The sequence below is a fragment of the Amorphotheca resinae genome (genome assembly GCF_003019875.1).
Source record: "Amorphotheca resinae ATCC 22711 unplaced genomic scaffold M430scaffold_7, whole genome shotgun sequence".
Taxonomy (NCBI): domain Eukaryota; kingdom Fungi; phylum Ascomycota; class Leotiomycetes; order Helotiales; family Amorphothecaceae; genus Amorphotheca; species Amorphotheca resinae.
In genome coordinates, this window is record NW_020194477.1 from 1537957 (window position 1) to 1555164 (window position 17208).

At 47.2% G+C, this 17208-nt stretch overlaps 4 protein-coding genes across 4 annotated transcripts; 2 read left to right on the forward strand and 2 right to left on the reverse strand.

Annotated features, from left to right (window-relative positions):
- The first annotated feature begins 6 nt into the window (after window positions 1-6).
- On the forward strand, window positions 7-2338 carry M430DRAFT_42959 (hypothetical protein). The gene is made up of 3 exons (XM_024867592.1): window positions 7-907; window positions 955-1194; window positions 1243-2338. The coding sequence occupies exons 1-3, from the start codon at window positions 254-256 to the stop codon at window positions 2284-2286; spliced, it is 1938 nt and encodes a 645-aa protein (XP_024720502.1). The 5' UTR covers window positions 7-253; the 3' UTR covers window positions 2287-2338.
- Window positions 2339-2578: 240 nt separating this feature from the next.
- On the reverse strand, window positions 2579-4475 carry M430DRAFT_276826 (hypothetical protein; the record flags this gene model as incomplete). The annotated part of the gene is made up of 2 exons (XM_024865690.1): window positions 2579-2979; window positions 3077-4475. The coding sequence occupies 2 exons, from the start codon at window positions 4473-4475 to the stop codon at window positions 2795-2797; spliced, it is 1584 nt and encodes a 527-aa protein (XP_024720503.1). The 3' UTR covers window positions 2579-2794.
- Window positions 4476-7901: 3426 nt separating this feature from the next.
- On the forward strand, window positions 7902-10303 carry M430DRAFT_19961 (hypothetical protein; the record flags this gene model as incomplete). The annotated part of the gene is made up of 8 exons (XM_024864190.1): window positions 7902-7921; window positions 7986-8034; window positions 8091-8197; window positions 8260-8598; window positions 8678-9115; window positions 9172-9446; window positions 9495-10031; window positions 10092-10303. 8 exons carry the CDS (start codon window positions 7902-7904, stop codon window positions 10301-10303), a joined length of 1977 nt encoding a protein of 658 aa, XP_024720504.1.
- Window positions 10304-10504: 201 nt separating this feature from the next.
- M430DRAFT_19962 (hypothetical protein) lies at window positions 10505-14116 on the reverse strand (the record flags this gene model as incomplete). Its single annotated transcript, XM_024864192.1, has 5 exons — window positions 10505-11051; window positions 11109-12365; window positions 13265-13782; window positions 13857-13942; window positions 14014-14116. 5 exons carry the CDS (start codon window positions 14114-14116, stop codon window positions 10505-10507), a joined length of 2511 nt encoding a protein of 836 aa, XP_024720505.1.
- Window positions 14117-17208: the final 3092 nt, after the last annotated feature.

Here is a 17208-nt window from a genome sequence, read left to right on the forward strand (position 1 = left end):
GAGTACTGTAATGCAGCATACACACTAAACCTCTGGCTCCTGGAGCTGGATAGAGATTTGATCCGGCAGTCGCCACACAGAAATATGTGGGAAGCAACCGGTCGATGCGGCTCCTGACCGAAGAACACAACTGTAGAACGGGCCTGATTCACTTCTAGGTACGCAGGAGGACGGAAGAGACAATATAGAACTCTATGACTTGTCCTAATATATCCGGCGCATTGACTACAAGCAGAAAAATATATACTGTGCGATGATTTCGCCCAAGACCCCACACGATCCATCACCACCGCGTAAGCTGCGGGCGTTCAAGAACGTAATAAAACCAAAAACGACGAAGAAAGAGTCCTCGCATAGTGAGGATGGGGAGGAGACAGTATACCAAGATGCCATGGAAGAGATCAACAACAGCCCAGCCTTCAATCCTGCTGAGTTCCTCAGCAGGGTTCAAACAGGCCCCGAGTCTTCAGGATTTTCGGACAAGATTATAGCTGCACTACAAGAGACTGGTGCAATATTCATCCATCCAAAATCTGTGCTCAAGTCTCAGGCTACAAGAAAGACCGCAGGGAATTTAGCTAAAAGCCATCCATATATGTCCCGCAAGGTAGACCTTGATTTCCTGGAAGCGCATGAAGACTTGCAAAGGGTGTTAGACTTGAAGGACTCGGCCGATGATAAAGAGATGATGGAAAGGAGGGAACATATTGATCAGCGTCAGAATCAACTAAATGAGCTGGAAATAACTAAACAGAACATGAGAGTTGCTTGGGTTACAGCGAGACATGTTCAGAGAGTTAGAGTGGTGGATGCTATTCCACCTCCACCGTTTCCAGAAGACAGTTTTTTCGAGGAAAGGGATGATTGTGGTGCTATTGAGTTTAAATGGGGTAGATGGATTGGATATGTGAGTCTTGCAAGCAGCCCCGGACGGGCTTGGCTAACTGGGAGTAGAAACTTCTGACCAATTCCCACAATTTTACGGCGCAGTACGTTGACGATTTTGAGGAGCTTCCATTTGATTTCGATACTCTACGGCGACACTTAGAGAGGCTTATTGTGGTCAGCGCTCCGTTGCAGACTTTTCTATCCCAGGTTCGGAGCATTTATAGATGGGAGGATCCGGCGCGAACAGGGAGATGGATGGCACTTTACATTTTCCTTTGGTATTTCGAGCATATCATGACATTTTTTGTAGGCTCCCATATTAATGCTTGTATAATTGATGCTGATGTTTCCCAGTATGGATATATAATTTACGCCACCGTCATGAATTACTTCTATCCAACATCCGTCGAGGAGCTTCGCAAAGCAATCGAACGATCAATAAACCGCAGCTCCACAGCGTTCAAGGTCGGTGAACTGATGGATAAGCACGGCGCTGACAACTGGCTTGGACCACTATTGGATGAGTTGGGCCCTTTCATCCAAGTCCAGGTGGCTGATCTTGCCAACCTCCTCGAATGCGTCTCCAATTTTTTACATTGGAGTGACCCATATATCACTATCTGTTCGCTCTGCTTATTTGGCGCATTATTCTTATTGACAGCATTTGCTGATTCCCGATTCACGATGAAAGTCTTCTGGTTCATTGTGGGAAATATCTTCTTCGTTTGCTGGCCAATTAGTTCCCTCTACCCCCGCTATCGCCTCCTCGTTTCCCCCTTCAAGTGGGCTCTCTGGGACGTCCCTACGCACGCTGAATGGGCTTTCAAATACTTACAAGAACGCGCGGGTAGCGCACGCCAAGCCATTATTTCAAAATTTGAAGATGCCGAACATGTTTGCGAAGAAAGCCCGCGTAATTTTCCGAATACCAATAACGGCGATGACGCGGGTGAAAGCGCGGAGGAAATCCTTAAATTGCAAAGAGATATGGATATATTGAGTTTCGACTGCACATACCTCAACAACCCCGGGAGTTTTATCATTTCTTTTTCCGGTGTCCGTTTCGAGTCTCAGGTTTCCAAGATTCACCACTCATACCAAAGGTTTGATAAAAGTTTCAATGATCTCCTCGAGATGTCGAAGCAGCAAAAGCGGAGCTCGATCCTATCCCCGCTGTCAACAGTCACGGCTGGCACGGATAAGCTGGAGTTGATATTCAGGAGCAAGGAAGGCGGAGCTGGTATGCAAGCCATGAGTGAGAAAGAATGCGCAGAGGTCGTGTTGCTAGAGAATATGCGAGGAAGAGACAAAGCATTTAACGCAGTAGTGGGTTTCAGTGGCTTGAGATGGCAATGTTTGCAAAGGAAGCCAGATCGGGCAAAGAACACAGAGACTTGAGTGACACAGATAAGCTAAGCACGATGAGCAATAAAGAATATCAATTATCCATCCACATTCAGACATTTAAAAGCTCTTCTTAATGACCAAAATTAGGTCATATTTCTTGTGTAATAATAACTAAATCACCTGTCAAAATATCAGACGTCTAAAAGTACCTGAACAATGTGCAAAGTATTTGCAGGACTTGACAGCTGCTGAATATGCATCTCCTCATTAGTACAAGTGAGACCGACGACCGTACTACACGAAGCAAAACCTTAACATGTGTGTGTAGTAGGTATCTCAATTAGCTCGATTAGTCTGATTCCATTCTTCCATGTTTATCTGTGAGCAAGTGCTACCTCCATGCAGCCATAAGAAATTTGTACCAGAGCAACCGGAGATGATGCGGATTATTTCCTTCGAAGGGCAAACCCGATATGCAAGACTCCATACTCAACAAACCGACAACATCCCCAGAGGATAAGCAAAGCAGATCAAAGCCACAGATACAGTGTTTCAAAATTCAGAAAGAACAATGGCGAGCATTCCGATCCAGATTCTTAGCTCTTTCTGCCCTCCGCTCCTTTTCTAGGTCCTCTAGATCCTTCTCTATATCATCCAGAGCGGCAAGAAATTCGAAACCACGGAGAGGTTCCTCGGTACCACTGGACGTGCGATATTTGGTTCGAAGGGTCTGTGTCACTTGTCCTAAATGCGGGGTTCGGAATTAGTCCTGCTAATAAAATAAAAATTCCTCTCACGGAAACCTTGCCACTAAAATGTTCTCGCTCTAGGGAACACCTACTGACAGCACCAACACGCAAGTTGCTTCCAACATCACGATTCTCCATATCTTCATCTTCCTTGATTGTCGGCATAGTACCTATCTTTGTCTTGATTGGACGCCCGCTGACTCTAGTGACTTTAGTCTCAACTCCATCAGGCTTCCGGCTTTTGCCAAAGACGGAGCGGTACAAAGCCTCCTGCTGATCATAGTAGTCACGATAGAAGGCATACTGGGCTTTATTGGCTTGGTTAGCGTGGAGTGCAGCTTCCTTTGATATCTTTTCTCCGTTAGCACGATTTCTCTCATGTTTCAGCTTCTCCTCAATGACAGCCAGCTTTTCGACTGCTTCATCCCTTTCCCTCTCAAGGCGAGCGATGGCGGTAATATACTCATTGTGCTTGAGATCTGCAACCTGATCCTTCTTGATGACTTCATCCTGCAAGAGCTTGATCCTGTGGTTTGCATGGTTTAGCTCCGTCATCTTGATGCCGGCAGCCTTCTCCTTTTCATCCAAGCGGCCGAACAACGTCTGGATTAACTCCTGATGCTCATTGACTCTGTTCACCAACCTCGCAAGCTTGTTGCAAGACTCCCACATTGCTTTATGTACACCTGCATCTAGGTTCTCCTGGTTCAATTTGATGAACTCTTCCTGCTCGTGTAGAGCCCGCTTGAGGATTTGCAACTCGGACTTGGCATCTGGGTGCTGGCTTAGAAGTATCTCAATAGCACGTTGTGCAAGTATGTTGAGGCTCTTGAATGTATGCATGCCATATCGGTCGTTGGCTGGCTTGTTCGCCGCAGCTGCAGTCGATGCTCCTGCTGAATAAAGCCTATCGATATCATGGGGGGTTGAGCTTTGTCGAAGAGCTGACATAGATTTATTCTTTCTGCCTCCCGCCTGGTCCTTAGATGATTCCGAAGAATAGGTCCGATACTGGATGTCTGGTGTGTTTATCAGACTGACAGAACTTGTGTTCGCAGATGTACGGAACCTGCTGCTGCTACTCATCGGAGTGGAAGTTTGGAAGATTTCTCGGGCTGGCTGCTTGCCGCGACGACTATCGTACCGATCTGTATATTGGTTGGCACTGGGAGAGTTATAGAACAGCTCTGCTTGAGATGGCAGTTGCTGATCACCATTTATAGGTATGACAGGATGGATGCCATGGTGATAAGATGCGTCTACTTCTGATTCGTTGCTTCGTGCCCGAATAGCTTCTGACAGGCGCTCTCCCTTTGGATTTACAATTGCTGCACCCTCGGAAGTCCCGAGGCCTCTCTGGCTGCCAGTGAGGGATGACTTGATGCTCAAAGATGATTCTGCGAGGTCTTTGGTATTCATCTCCTCTGTAACTGAGCTTCTAAAGCTGTCTAAAAGACGCTTAGAGGACATTCTGAGAGTTGGTGGTACCATTATGGGGACGAAGCTGTTCCTCAACGGTGAGTTCGAGCCGTTGCTGCAATTGTAGAATCAATGAGATCCTCTGATGAAAATGGGATGTGAAAGAAGTATCAGATTGAGGTTATATGGAGGAGGTTCTGTTTGCGCCAACTGTGCAAGTTCACAGCGGCCAACAACTGGAGTCGAGTGGAACTCTCTCTAGTTTCGTCCTTATGTTAGCTGTTATACTGTGTGAAGAAGGGCATTCATACATGATCCAGAGCGTCTCAGTGGACTGGTTAAAGGAATACAAGAAGAAGGGATTTTTTGCTTCTTGGAGTCGCGCGAATTCTGGGGGGAACTCTGTCTGAAGCCTACCGCGTCTTTTCACCAGCCTCGCCTATTGGCGAGTCTTCTCACACGCAAGGCTACGCTACTACGCTCCCTTGACTGCATATAGTCTTTCTCCTTCTGGTGCTTTAGACATTGTCAAAATCTCACTAGCAGACCCAGTACATTCAAGCACTTGGAGGATTACTGCATCAATTCTAGATGTTTTGAGTTGTATGACTGGCGTTCAATAGGGTCCCAAATAGGGGTTAGCCATCCAGGGAAGAAGGACACTAGAGAGCAAATGTCGAAGCCTACAAAGTTGTATCTTCAACATTCTTAAAGTTCTGCGTAGAATGAACCCTCTATAGCTAGCTTCACAATGGCCAAGGTTGGCTATATGTGTTGTACAAGGGCTGTAGACCAGCAAGTCGATCATTGAAGCCATGAATGCAAGACGGCATGCTATAAACCAGTTACCCCCTCACGTCTCACGTTGATGCTGGACATTCTTTTGTGACAAAAGCAGGTCTAATACTCTCTTATTATTCCCTTCCACCGCTCCCTAGCTATCCGCTGAAGCTCGACACAAGAAGCCCACTGCGCTGACATGAGTCCTAGCCTACTTTCTTCCTAATCTAGGACATTGCTTGGTCAAATTAACCCGTCACTTCCTTGAGTTCCTCGATTATGTACCGCAAATGACAAATCTGTAATTGCAATACATTGTGCTTCTCAAGCGCGTCTCTCAACTCCTCTGCCTGCTCGTCCAACTGTTCCCTGAGAGCTTTAATAGCATTTTACTTTTCGCTCTTTGACTGCCCCGTTATCTTTTCGAATTCTTGTGCGGCAAAGAGCAGGCACGTCGCATCCTCGGGGATCGGGTCTCCAGCCGCGATGAACTTCTCAATGATTGTGGAGAACGGCTGTTCGGGATCAATGTTGGATTCCAGAATGTCGATCAACACGCTCATCTTTCTTCCGAGACGCTCGTCAGACTCAGAGGATGACATGATTGCGACAGCTTCTGTGAGTGATTCTTAGCTATCTGATAGATCGATCTGTTATGGAGAGAAAAGTAACAAAGTGGGTCTTACCTCCGGGAAAGCACGCGACTTCTTCAATGATAGGCTTCAAAGTTGTTGGAGGAGGTGAAGGTGTTGACCGTGTTGTATGTTTGAGAGATGGTTTCTAGAAAAACAACCAAGGTTCCTTGCATTGGCGTTCTAGTTGGTGGAAGGAACAATTCTTGTTTGGGCTGTTCTTTAAAGTATTGAACAGTTAATCGTTGCGCGTCAGTGTCTAATTCCAGATCTGGGAGGCCTCGCGTAAATAGCAGCTTGTTGACAAACCAAAGCGAGGGAAAGCCATCAAGTAAGGTGCTAAAAGACAAAACATAAAGTACGCTAAGAATTATAGTACTACACTTTTTGTCTTTTTTCCAAACAGCTGAAAGCTTCAGACACTGGCCATGTTAATTTTCTGATCTCTTACAGTAAGTCTAATCAATGTAATCATTCTCCTGATTCTAATCTAATACTCAGCTGACAGCAATAATATCTTTCCAGGGAATGGAAACAATATCTCACAAGTCTCCTAGGCCAGATCTCTTCTAGACAGGATCAGAAACGTCGTTAGTGGCCACTTACTGGCAGGAAAAGCGAGAGCTCTAACTTATTGGTGTATCCACTGATTATACTCGGATTCCTATACAGTTACTGCCCCTAGCGGCCGAGGAGGAATTGCACTCTATCTGAGAAGTTGGTTCATAAGGCTGAGAAGCAGATACAACAAGTTATAGGGATTACATCTGGGAATGAGGATTGGAATAAGGAGTTTCTATGACACTCTCCCAGCCAAGGCTATACCATAGGAGCATCACTTTATCATAAGAATCTCGAGTTAACCAATGGATTTCTAGTAAACCTTTTACCCTCTCACCATACGAAGACCAATGCCCACTAGCGCGAGAATGTTACACCGATCAACAATATTAGAGAGATTGCTGAAGAGGGACTCTGAGGGAGTTGGGGGGAGGGGAGGCAGAGATGTATTAGCATTCAACAAGTCTTAACCAGCAAAAACTCAAGGCAGAATATTTGCTACAAAGGGTCTGGCTTCAAGGGTTTTAATGACTGGGTTGAATCGAGTACGACGCCGGATAGATTTGACGAAACTATTTCCATCCTGCTTCTCCATTATCGTATACCTAGAGATTAGAGTACCTGATGATAAGATAATATACAATTTGTGGATTGATACTTCATACTCCAAGGGCTCTCTACTTGGGTGACCCAGACCCTCGATAAATAAATAGACATCAAGCTATAATGGAGGGCAATTGGAGTAATACTATCCCTTATATGAGAGTTATAAATTACTCATGATCCTTAAACGTCAACGACAATAACACGCATGTGTATCTTTTGTGGCAATCGCAAGAGAGATCGAGCCTTTCTTCAAGAAAAGTTGATTTGAATCTTGATACCGGGAACTTGGCAGGAAGACGAGAAGCATGAATGCGAACCTAGGTAGTTAACTAGAAGACTGTGGGTTGCAAAAGAGGAGCTAGTAAATAAGAATGCTAAAGTATAACTTATGGGGGGTTTACAGGAGATTGTTTTCGGAAGTGGATGAATAGGACCTTAGACCACCCCCCACATTTACCCCTTTTTACCACATCGGCTCAGGGGTAGGTAGGCACTTGATTAGTCATCAATTTAACCATCACGTGATCAGAACCCCTCTCTATACCCAATAGGGACGGATAGTCCATGTCTGCTAATATGCCCAGAGACTGTATAGTACAGAACTCACCTTGTTTATTACACAAATTAAAGATAAGATAGCTACCTTTAGGTACATTTGTATCTAAGTCCCTACCGTACCTCGGGGTGGCTTAGAGCTCTCTCGTTTATTTAACCGAGTACAAAAAGGTCTTGAGATAACCTCATTTTATCGTTAGCCCAGAACCTCTGATCAAAATACCTGCATGCCTTACCTTCTAACCTCTCACAATTGACCGCATTAATTTTTTTCCCCTACGGTTTACCTAGGAGGGTTGAATCAAACCCAACAGACTCCCCATTAAACAAGCCGCTCCACGAAAAAGCGTGGCAACAATAATTTATGGATCAGTCTGCAACACCGTACGCTACCTTATCTGTCACATGTCCTGCTCGTGACGACGCAGCTTACCAACTACAATTGCAGAACCACTGGACGAAACAAGAAGGCGTGTACAGAATGCCGGCAGCAGAAGGTCAGTAAGCACTCAGGAGTGATGCACACCAAGTGACAAGCTAACATGGCAAGCAGGCCCGCTGCGATGCACATCTCGTCTCACCCAGGCCGTGCTCGAGATGTCAGAAGATGAACGTGCAATGCGTCATCTCTGATCCCTTCAAGAGACAGAACAAACGCCAGTAAGTATTGAACCTATACGTCGAAAAGCTCTGATGACGTGACTGACATACTATGCTTCTAGGAGGCTATCTGAGCTGGAGCGAGAGGCAACTCTTCTTCGGCAGGAGCTGAATAATGGCCAAAACCATGGTCAAACATCTGAAAGTGCCCAACTGGCGAACACTGCTGAGATTCGCACGAATAGTGTTAGCAACGGTGAAGTATCAACCAACGCCGGATCATCAACGCAGACTGTGAGCTCAACAATCCAAGTTAGGTCTCGCCCACAATCACCCCATTCTCCGTTACACGATTCTAGGAGGGAGAATATTAGGGAAGATCAAACATCTGACCTGACTGTGATGAGGACCTTGGATGGTGTGCAGGTGGATGCAGATACCATCGATGGGATATTTCAAACGTGAGTTTGTTCTGGCCCTACACGGCAGTTCCTGTCAAAGATAGCTCTAGTTACGAATCAGCCTCTGATATTTTCATAGATATTTTCAACGATATAATCACTTCATGCCCATATTAGATCCCTTGGAGACCCCGAATTGGTATTATAAGCTTTCGCCTTTCCTTTTCTGGGCAATCATTGGGGTTGCATGCCGTGCTTATACGGCAGAGCGGACTCTGCTCGACTCTCTTGCTCCTAAAATCACTAACCTGGCCCTCACATCACTCAATCCGAAACATACCTCCTTGCGCACCATTAAAGGGTTGCTCTTAGTCCTAAATTGGCCATTTCCGACTGGCTCTCTCAGCCAGGACATTCCATTTCCTCTCAGTGGCGGTATGTTACATATGGCCATGCAGATGGGCCTCCACGTACCTCTCTCTAGCCAGGAATTTTCAAGAGTAAAGATTAGTCTGACTGAAGACGATATCAACAAACGATCCGAGCTCTGGGCAAATTGTGTGCTTGTCTACCAACGGTAAGTCGGTTTGTCAATACATGGTATCCAGCCTAATACCGGCTGACTTGGTCCAGAGCATGTAATTGTATTGGCTTGGCCCATCTCGGCCTCCTTGACCTCGGCCTACTTGACGCTAGTCAGAAGACTGAGCGAGATCAGACACCATCTCTGAGAATATCACCTAGTCTGAGATTCCAGTTGAAGATACATGGAATTGTCACTAGATGTTGCACGGTAGTGCAAGAACACGGTCTTCGGACCCTTTCTGCAGAGCAAGAACGCTCGCTGGACATCATATTACGGGTTTTTGAAGCACAATTAGCGGATGCAGAAGCAGGCTTCGTGACAGGTCAGCTCCTCGTTGTTCTCGGCAGCGCTTAGCTAACATGTGCTACAGATATAGACCTCTTTTATTTCTACACATGCCGTCTCACAGTACAAATGTTCTATTTCTTCAAGAATCCCGCATCTCTCCACGTTGAAGCAGTCATCCGTCTCTACACGAGCGCTTGCCAGTTGGTCGATTACATGGAGAAACTCGACCAGGACCGCCAGATACTCGCCACATCCCCATTTTACTTTAACTATGCCATGATATTAGCAAGCCATGCCACTTTGCGTATCATGAAAAGCTCTTTTGCCCAGTATTTGGACCCTGTAGGAGGGAAGTCGACCTTTTTCCGAGCGCTGGACCTTGGAAAACGCCTGGCAACCGAAAACTGCAGGGATCTAGCATCCAGGAACACACTAACGCTCACACAATTGTGGAATAGCAAAAAGGCCTTCAAAAGGCCTAACGGTACAGAATACCTATCGCTTCGCATTCGAAGCCGGCTTGCAATGAGCCCGGTGTACGATACGGCGTGGTGGTGGAGAGAGGAGTTTGGAGGCCAGATGGGTGCTTACCTGCCACCAACGGACGAGACCCGCCAATGTCAGTGCCCTAACCCCTTCGTTCAATACGACCTTTCGAGTATGCTAATCTTTATTTAAGCATCGGATGGCAATCAAGGCGTCAATGCGGCTATGGTTTCCAATCATGAGAGTCTGGGATTTGGAATGCAGGAACCGGATTTCCTGGACGACAATTTTCTGGCTGAATTTGGCTGGACATACGGTGGCAGCGATCCGTTCTCCCCTCTAATGCAAGAATACGGACCAGAAAGCTTTTCCGCATCAAATGATCAGATCCCTTACACGGGGTAGATCAGCAAAGTCTTCGAACTTTACATACATTACCTGACTATTCAGGTTTTGAGATGTCATCGGACTGCATATTTTCTCCAATTAGCTCTATAGTCTATTCATTTATGATACAAAGTAAGTAAGACCTTTGTGGCGTCCCTGGCCTGCTGTTATTACTAGATTCTTATGAATCTTATCTATTTAGGCTCATATCCCACCATCTCATTTGGGCTGTTCGTGTTTCAGTCGTCGTGCTTCCCGCCATGCGGGGCCCTTCTTTATCAGCAGCAAGAGCATCGGAGTTGTAATGAAACAAACCAATCCAATGAAGGTGTAGCACCACCCAATTCCCATCCCATCAATCATCGGATTAATCAGTGCCGTGGCTCCAGCTCCCATGAGGCAACGAGCAAGATTATTCGCCGCCGTGATCGTGGCAGGCTTGGCCGAGTATAGATCCACGAGCAGTGTGCTACCAGTGTTCGCGGCAGAGGTAAACGATAGGCCTATAATGAATTGGAGTATCAGAGGCGCTACGAGCGGGGCAGATTGCTGCAAAACCCAGCCGTAGCAAAGGACAGTGGCGACTCCGGGCAGGAATATCGGGAGGAGGGTCTGCATGCGGGCCTTCTCTATGGGAAAATTGCGGAGGTCTTGGGCGCGTTTCTTGTCGATGGGGAAGTTGTTCGCGCGCGCGATACGGCGGAGATTCCAGTCAATAATTTTGCCGTTTACAATCGCGGCGATGAAGCTTCCGACGCCTAAAGGGCTGAGACGTGAAGTGTCAGTACACAGGCTTATCTTTGTAATAGAGGGAAGGGCTCACAGGTAGCAGAGGCCAATCTGGACACTATTATAGCCATAGAGCCGTTCGAATTGTAGGGGAGTGGTGGCTATGACATCGTAAAAGGCGCAATTGACGATGGAATTGAAGAACAGCACAGCAGCCACATCCTTCTCTTTCATGACCTGTAGCGATGTCCAAGGCCGTGGCCACCGAACCTTGTTCTTCGGCAACGATTCCCTCAGTTCCCGAGCTTCCTTTGTCTCATTCCGTCTCAACTTCCTCAGACGCAGCATGTCTAAGCCAGACATGTTCCACCACTCTCGTGGCGCCACAGAGCCATTGCCAACGATGGTCCGGTTAGTTTCTGGCATCAGAATTATGTATATCAAGGTATAGGAGCCGCTGAAGATGGTTAGGAACCAAAAGATAGCTCGCCACCCGAGAAATTGAGTCAGCAGTCCCCCAATTATCGGCCCAATGGCAGAAGCTAACATTGCCCCTGACAGAGCCAATCCCATGTACGTCCCCCGCTCTGCCGTAGTTGTCACGTCGGCGATAATGCCCAGGGATAGTGCAATGGTTCCGCTGCTACCAGAGCTTTGCAGACAGCGCAGGACCATCAGTGCCGCGTAGCTGTTCTGAACCGCAAGGCCGATATTCGCCGCGACATAGATCACGAAAGCCACGATGAAAGCCGGACGTCGCCCTGCCTGGTCGGAGAAGTCACCATACACGCTTGGTGCTAGACCCTGGCAGATCTGATAGGTCGTGATGGTGAGGTTGATCATTGAAGGCGTTACATTGTAGTGCGATGCCAATGTGTTTAAGGCTGGGAAGTATATGTTGGCGCTAAGTGGTGAGAAGAACGAACCCAGCGATGCCATGAACACGATAAAGTACTTCTGGTTTCGAGGGAACACGGAATATTGAACCTCCTTAGAGGAAGATAGCTGGGCGGTTTCGCCAGCCGTTTTCTCCAAATCAATCGCGGAGCTGGGGTCTGTTCCGTTGATGGAGGAGTCTTCATTTCGACTCACAGGCCTCGAGACATCTCTCTCGATATCGACAGCCTGTCCGGGCAAAGCTGCCGCTGAAATGGGTTCTCCGTTGTTATCATTGCTGCTGCTACTATTCATCGCTCCAGGTGTAGCACGTCCTGGAAGAAGTGACGTGGGCTCGGAGACTTTATTTTCGGTAGTGATCACGTCTGGGTGTTTGAATCGCGTTGTGAGGACTGGATCTGTCCTCCTCAGTTTGTATTTGGGTCTGCATAGCTGCGGTGGTGAGATTTGGACGCTGGTTAAGTATTCTACGTGTATCAACACCCTTGCATCTTGTTGACGTCCAAGGCAGTCGCTGGATGCGGGGTCTGACAAAATACAGGCCCGGTTCAGGCCCGGTTCAGGCCCGGTTTGACAGCGGAGAAGCAGCCGACCGGGTGGGTGACTAAGCCGGCCGATCCACTATTCACGACAGACAAGGCTCCAAGATGGCATGTGCAATTGTGGAGATGGTCAATCCAAACCGATGTTTCATCGAGTCTTCCCGGAGTCTACCTTTCTCTAAACTATACTCGAGGCTCGAGCTTCAAATTGAAAAGTGGCAGGGAAGCAGGCGAGGATGGAGAGTGGAAGACACCGGGCAGAGTATTCAAGATATGGTAGACTTGGATGCGGGGTTCTCAAAGGTGGATTCTTAAAGGTGTGTGCAAAGTTCAAGACAAGGACGAACCCGAAATGACTGGGTTAGTATGAGTATTGTGCAGAGATTTTGGATTGCCAAGTCATTGACTAAAGCAAAGGACTCAATGTACGAAGTAGATTCGATGGCAAGTAGGCTGTAGCGGTAGTTATATGTAAGGTATTTAGAAGTACGAACCATACAATAACCCCTACTTGCTCTTTCAATTCTAATATTCGTTCGATACTAATAATCTATGCCCTGCGAGCTGGAAAGCGCGGTAGAGGGCTGCCAACATACTAGGTAGAAAAGCCAGCGCCGAGGAGGTCCCCCTAACACTAGCGTTCCAGTTCTGCCAGCGTCTCTCACACCATCAGATGCTAATGCTGTGGGAGCCAAAACGATACTAGATAACCCGTTTAAACCACTCAGCAACTTGCTTGTAACTGTCGTCACGGGAATCACTTAGTTAGCTTGATGATCTACAGGGGGCATTTTCGGATTTGTAGACTCACCCTCTCGTGAATTCCTGTACGTTGAGCTCGTTGTTAAAGTCGGCCCGTCCGCCCATCCAGCCATGATGCATCTTCTCGTACGTGTACGTCTCAGATCCAGGGGGCTTGGCCACAGCGTCAAAGGCCTTCACATCCTCGGGATCCTCTTCATTCGAAGCCAGGCACAGATGCGGCACCCTAAGAGCCTCTGCATCTTCCTTAGCTAGCCGGGCCGGGTGTGCCTGTGCAATGGCATTGAATGGGGTATCAGGTTGGTTGGCTGCACAGATCGACACCTTTCCGCCATAGCAAAAGCCTAGGCCTGCGATTTTCTCAACAGAGGGATATGCACTCTTGATAGCCTTGACGCTCGATGTAACCAATTTGGTCACCCGGTCCCAGTCTCCTTTGCCGGCAAAGAAATCTACGAATATTTGCTCCTTTTCGGGAGTGTCAGCGGGGAAGGCTTCTCGAGGAATGCCCCCGTCCAAGAAATCCGGCATCAGAACGAGACAGTCTGCCATAGCGGCAAGCATGTCCTAAAAGTAATGTCATATCAGCAACGGAAGGCCAGCTTGGAGAATGGCCGGAAAATAGTTTATTCCAAACATACCGCTCCTTGAAGGGTCTGTGAGGTAAAGGCAAATGCGTCGTAGGCGTAGAGAATAGCCATCTTGGCTGATGTTGACCCGGTGACATCTATTCCATTGAAGTCAGTGTTTTCCCTCCTCTTTTGCTTGAGACTTGCCCCGCGCGGTGAACTAACTCACATGTCTTGAGGTTGTCGAAAGTAGTGAAATGGCCCTTCTGCTCATAACCTTCCCGCACCACCGCGGGTGAAGAGCAGCAAGCCTTTGACAGTGGGATAGACATTTCCTCGGGAAACGAATGATTGGATCTGTTAATGCTGAGAGAACCCGTGGTTCAGACGAACTCTAAGACTTTGCACTAGGGGGTAAAGGCCGAAAGCGATCACTGGATGTGTTGCTCAGGCCTTCCTTTATCTGAATCGGCACCGGCGGTCAACTCTCAAATTCCGGTCAGTTTTCCGGCCTCAGCTTATCCACATATTTTTCGCGCTTGATTGGTAGCCTCCATCCCGCTTAAATAGATGTGCGGCACCTAATCGGCCCCACACCATGAAACCCCTCCCCTATGTCGTTTCGGGATCTGGGGATGAGGAAGGCTAGGCCATCGGGATCACAGTGGAGGAAGATGACCACCAGAACTAGGAGAGCGAGGCGAAAGTGCGAGTGAGAAAGGGGTAGCGAGAATTAGCGAGAATTAACGAGGGCGGTCGTCAGAAAAAGTGAGACTCTGTTGCATGACTTATTAGATATTGCCGGTAATCAGCTCTCCATAAAGGCGCTACTAAGATCAGCTCTTACTTTTGAAGGTAGAGTTTTCTGGTAGTCACCAAAATTAAGTGAGTCGTTCCAGAAGCCGTTGTCCTCTCATGCCTGCTCCCTAAGAATACAAACCGAAGGGAGCGCTTCAGTCTCGAGCACGGGACGCCTTACCTTGATCTTACAGGGACCTTCGTACAGACCAATGGTCTATCTAGGTAGATATCTAGTGAATGCGATTAATGCGTCGAAGACTATCCACTTAAGCAGCCCGATGATTACTTCGTGACGGAAGCCATTGATAACACACTCAATCCACCATCGGGATTCGGTAAAAGTCCACTTCGTGAACCTCTATTAATAGCCTGTCTTGGAAACGAAGCTTCCAAACTGCAAGACCTGAGTCAGACTCTTACAGAGTGTCCGCAAGGTCAACAGCAGTTCTGTTCACAATGCTGACATTGCTGAGTAAATTGGAGATCCACAGCACCACATACCATCCATTCTTTAGGGAGTAAGTTTATACTTTACTTAGTTATCGTTGCAAAAACACCCCCCTTGAAAGACACGGGTTTATATTATTAAAATACTATTATTTGTCCAAGTCGGATCGATATCATCTTCTACCTGGTACGCCCACGGGCATCGACACTTGTGGGTAGAGGTGATTCTCAGGACTATATCGACTTCCAAGCTCCATTTGACATCCGAAAGGGGCCTTAAGCTACCCCATATTGGAGAGGAGGAGTTATAAACTTAGAGTTGAAGATCGAGGCCGTGGAAATGTGTAATGAATTCAAAGGGATGGACGACATGTTCACACTCAGGCGTCGCGACGCCCAAAATTCGAAGGAAGGGAGTGATCCAGATGAAGTCCTCCACTTCTTGCCTGCAGGTCGGCGTCGGCCAGAGGGCTATGCGGTTGCGATGTCTGGATCACTCCCTTCCTTCGAATTTTCATACCCCATATCATATCTCTCCCGATACCGCTGAGGGTCATTAATTTCCTCGAAAATAAGGGTCATTGTCATCATTCTCATCATTGTCAATACCGTTGTTGTTATAATTGCCGTTGTCATTTTATTTTTGTGATTTTTGATTCACAATGGAGGCTAGTATTGGGGCACCTGGCCACGAAATCTTGCCTCTTCGATTAGACTAGAAGGCTGCTAAAGAGTCGAATCTGTTCAGATATTGACGACTGGCACGAGTAGCTACGCTATTATAAAGGTAGTCCTTCATCATTTTGTTCTTATCATTCTCAGTCTTGCCTAGATTGAAAAGGAATCGGATCCGCTGCAACCTGCACGGGCGAGGGGAAGATGAAGAATTGAGTCAGACTCGTATGGCCCATGAGATCTGCCGCTGAGACAAGATGAAAGTATGAATCTTTTATCTCTCTTTCTCTTTGGAAGTAGAGTAGCAGAGTATAGAACAAGAGTTTAGATCATATGTTTTAGCAGATTTCCAGTCCTCTTCATTTCCTACATCGTCTCTTCCTCAGGAACATCTAAGGTTTTCGATTTATATTTCGATATTAAAGTTCCAAAGCCAGGTGACAATCACCCAGTCACACAATCAACCCCCATTTATGTATCTATAATGGCAAACAACGAGGGGCGGCTGAAGTTCTCAGAATCCGGGCATCGTTATACTCAATCCTTATCTCTCTCTCCGGCTTAAGTGTCACAGAAGTGACCGATTCGCTCACAAAACCGCACTTACAGCCTCCACCCCCAAATTGACGTGTCTCTTTACCATCGTTGGGAGAATGATTACGCTTTCAGTCAAAAGAATGAGGACCAGAGGCGAGGGTATGTTAAAGTGGAATATAACACACCCATAGTTGGTTGATAGTCGCATTAAGAGCGCGGTTTCTCGCATTCTGTGGACAGAGGAGAGGAGGTGGAGGGTCGATCCGGAGGCCAGTAGGAAAGTCAAGATGGCGATTTGGAGGGAAACGTAAGTTCATTCTCCCAAATGGACTACGCCTTGCCAATGATGCGGACAGAGATTTAGGGAATAGTAAGCGATGGAGGGAAGAGAAGGTAACATTAGGGATAATTTCATGGTATGTTAGGAATGTGCCGGTATACCTCACCGTGTTGACAGTCCTCGCAGAGTGGAACGGTTATCGGCCTGTTCGTCACATCCAAAGGGGTCCGAAACATTCATATCATCACCATCATTATCTGCTACAGAGATATACCATCCAGTGTAAAGAGAGTAGTCTGTTGCTGAATCAGATAATTGCTAAGGTAACAGAAGAACTTCCATCCTGGGCAAGGAGGCGCGTGAGAAGGAAGGGGTCGGAGACAGAGAAGAGAGCGCATATTGGGGTCAGAGTATTGTCGGAGGTATCCATTACTCTTTCCTTGTGCGAATAAAGAAAATATGAGCCTTTTATCCCGAATATTGTTCCTGTTGAGTTTGAACTAATGGAGGCCGTCAAAGAAGTTGATGTCTTCGTCGTCGTCGTTCAAACAACATCCCTTGCCAAGGCCACGACGCATGCACGTGACCGGGTGACTAGTCTCGAACTGCTGACGCGAACAACAAGCTGCCTGAAGCTCATCAACGCCAACAACCTCAACTTCCCAGCTCGACCTCACCTTTCCC

Bases quoted from the DNA above. Each gene is read 5' to 3' on its own strand.
- M430DRAFT_42959 (XM_024867592.1), top strand. From the start codon at position 254: ATGATTTCGCCCAAGACCCCACACGATCCATCACCACCGCGTAAGCTG. The intron at 908-954 runs GTGAGTCTTGCA...AACTGGGAGTAG, and splicing joins GGGGTAGATGGATTGGATAT to AAACTTCTGACCAATTCCCA. The intron at 1,195-1,242 runs GTAGGCTCCCAT...GATGTTTCCCAG, and splicing joins AGCATATCATGACATTTTTT to TATGGATATATAATTTACGC.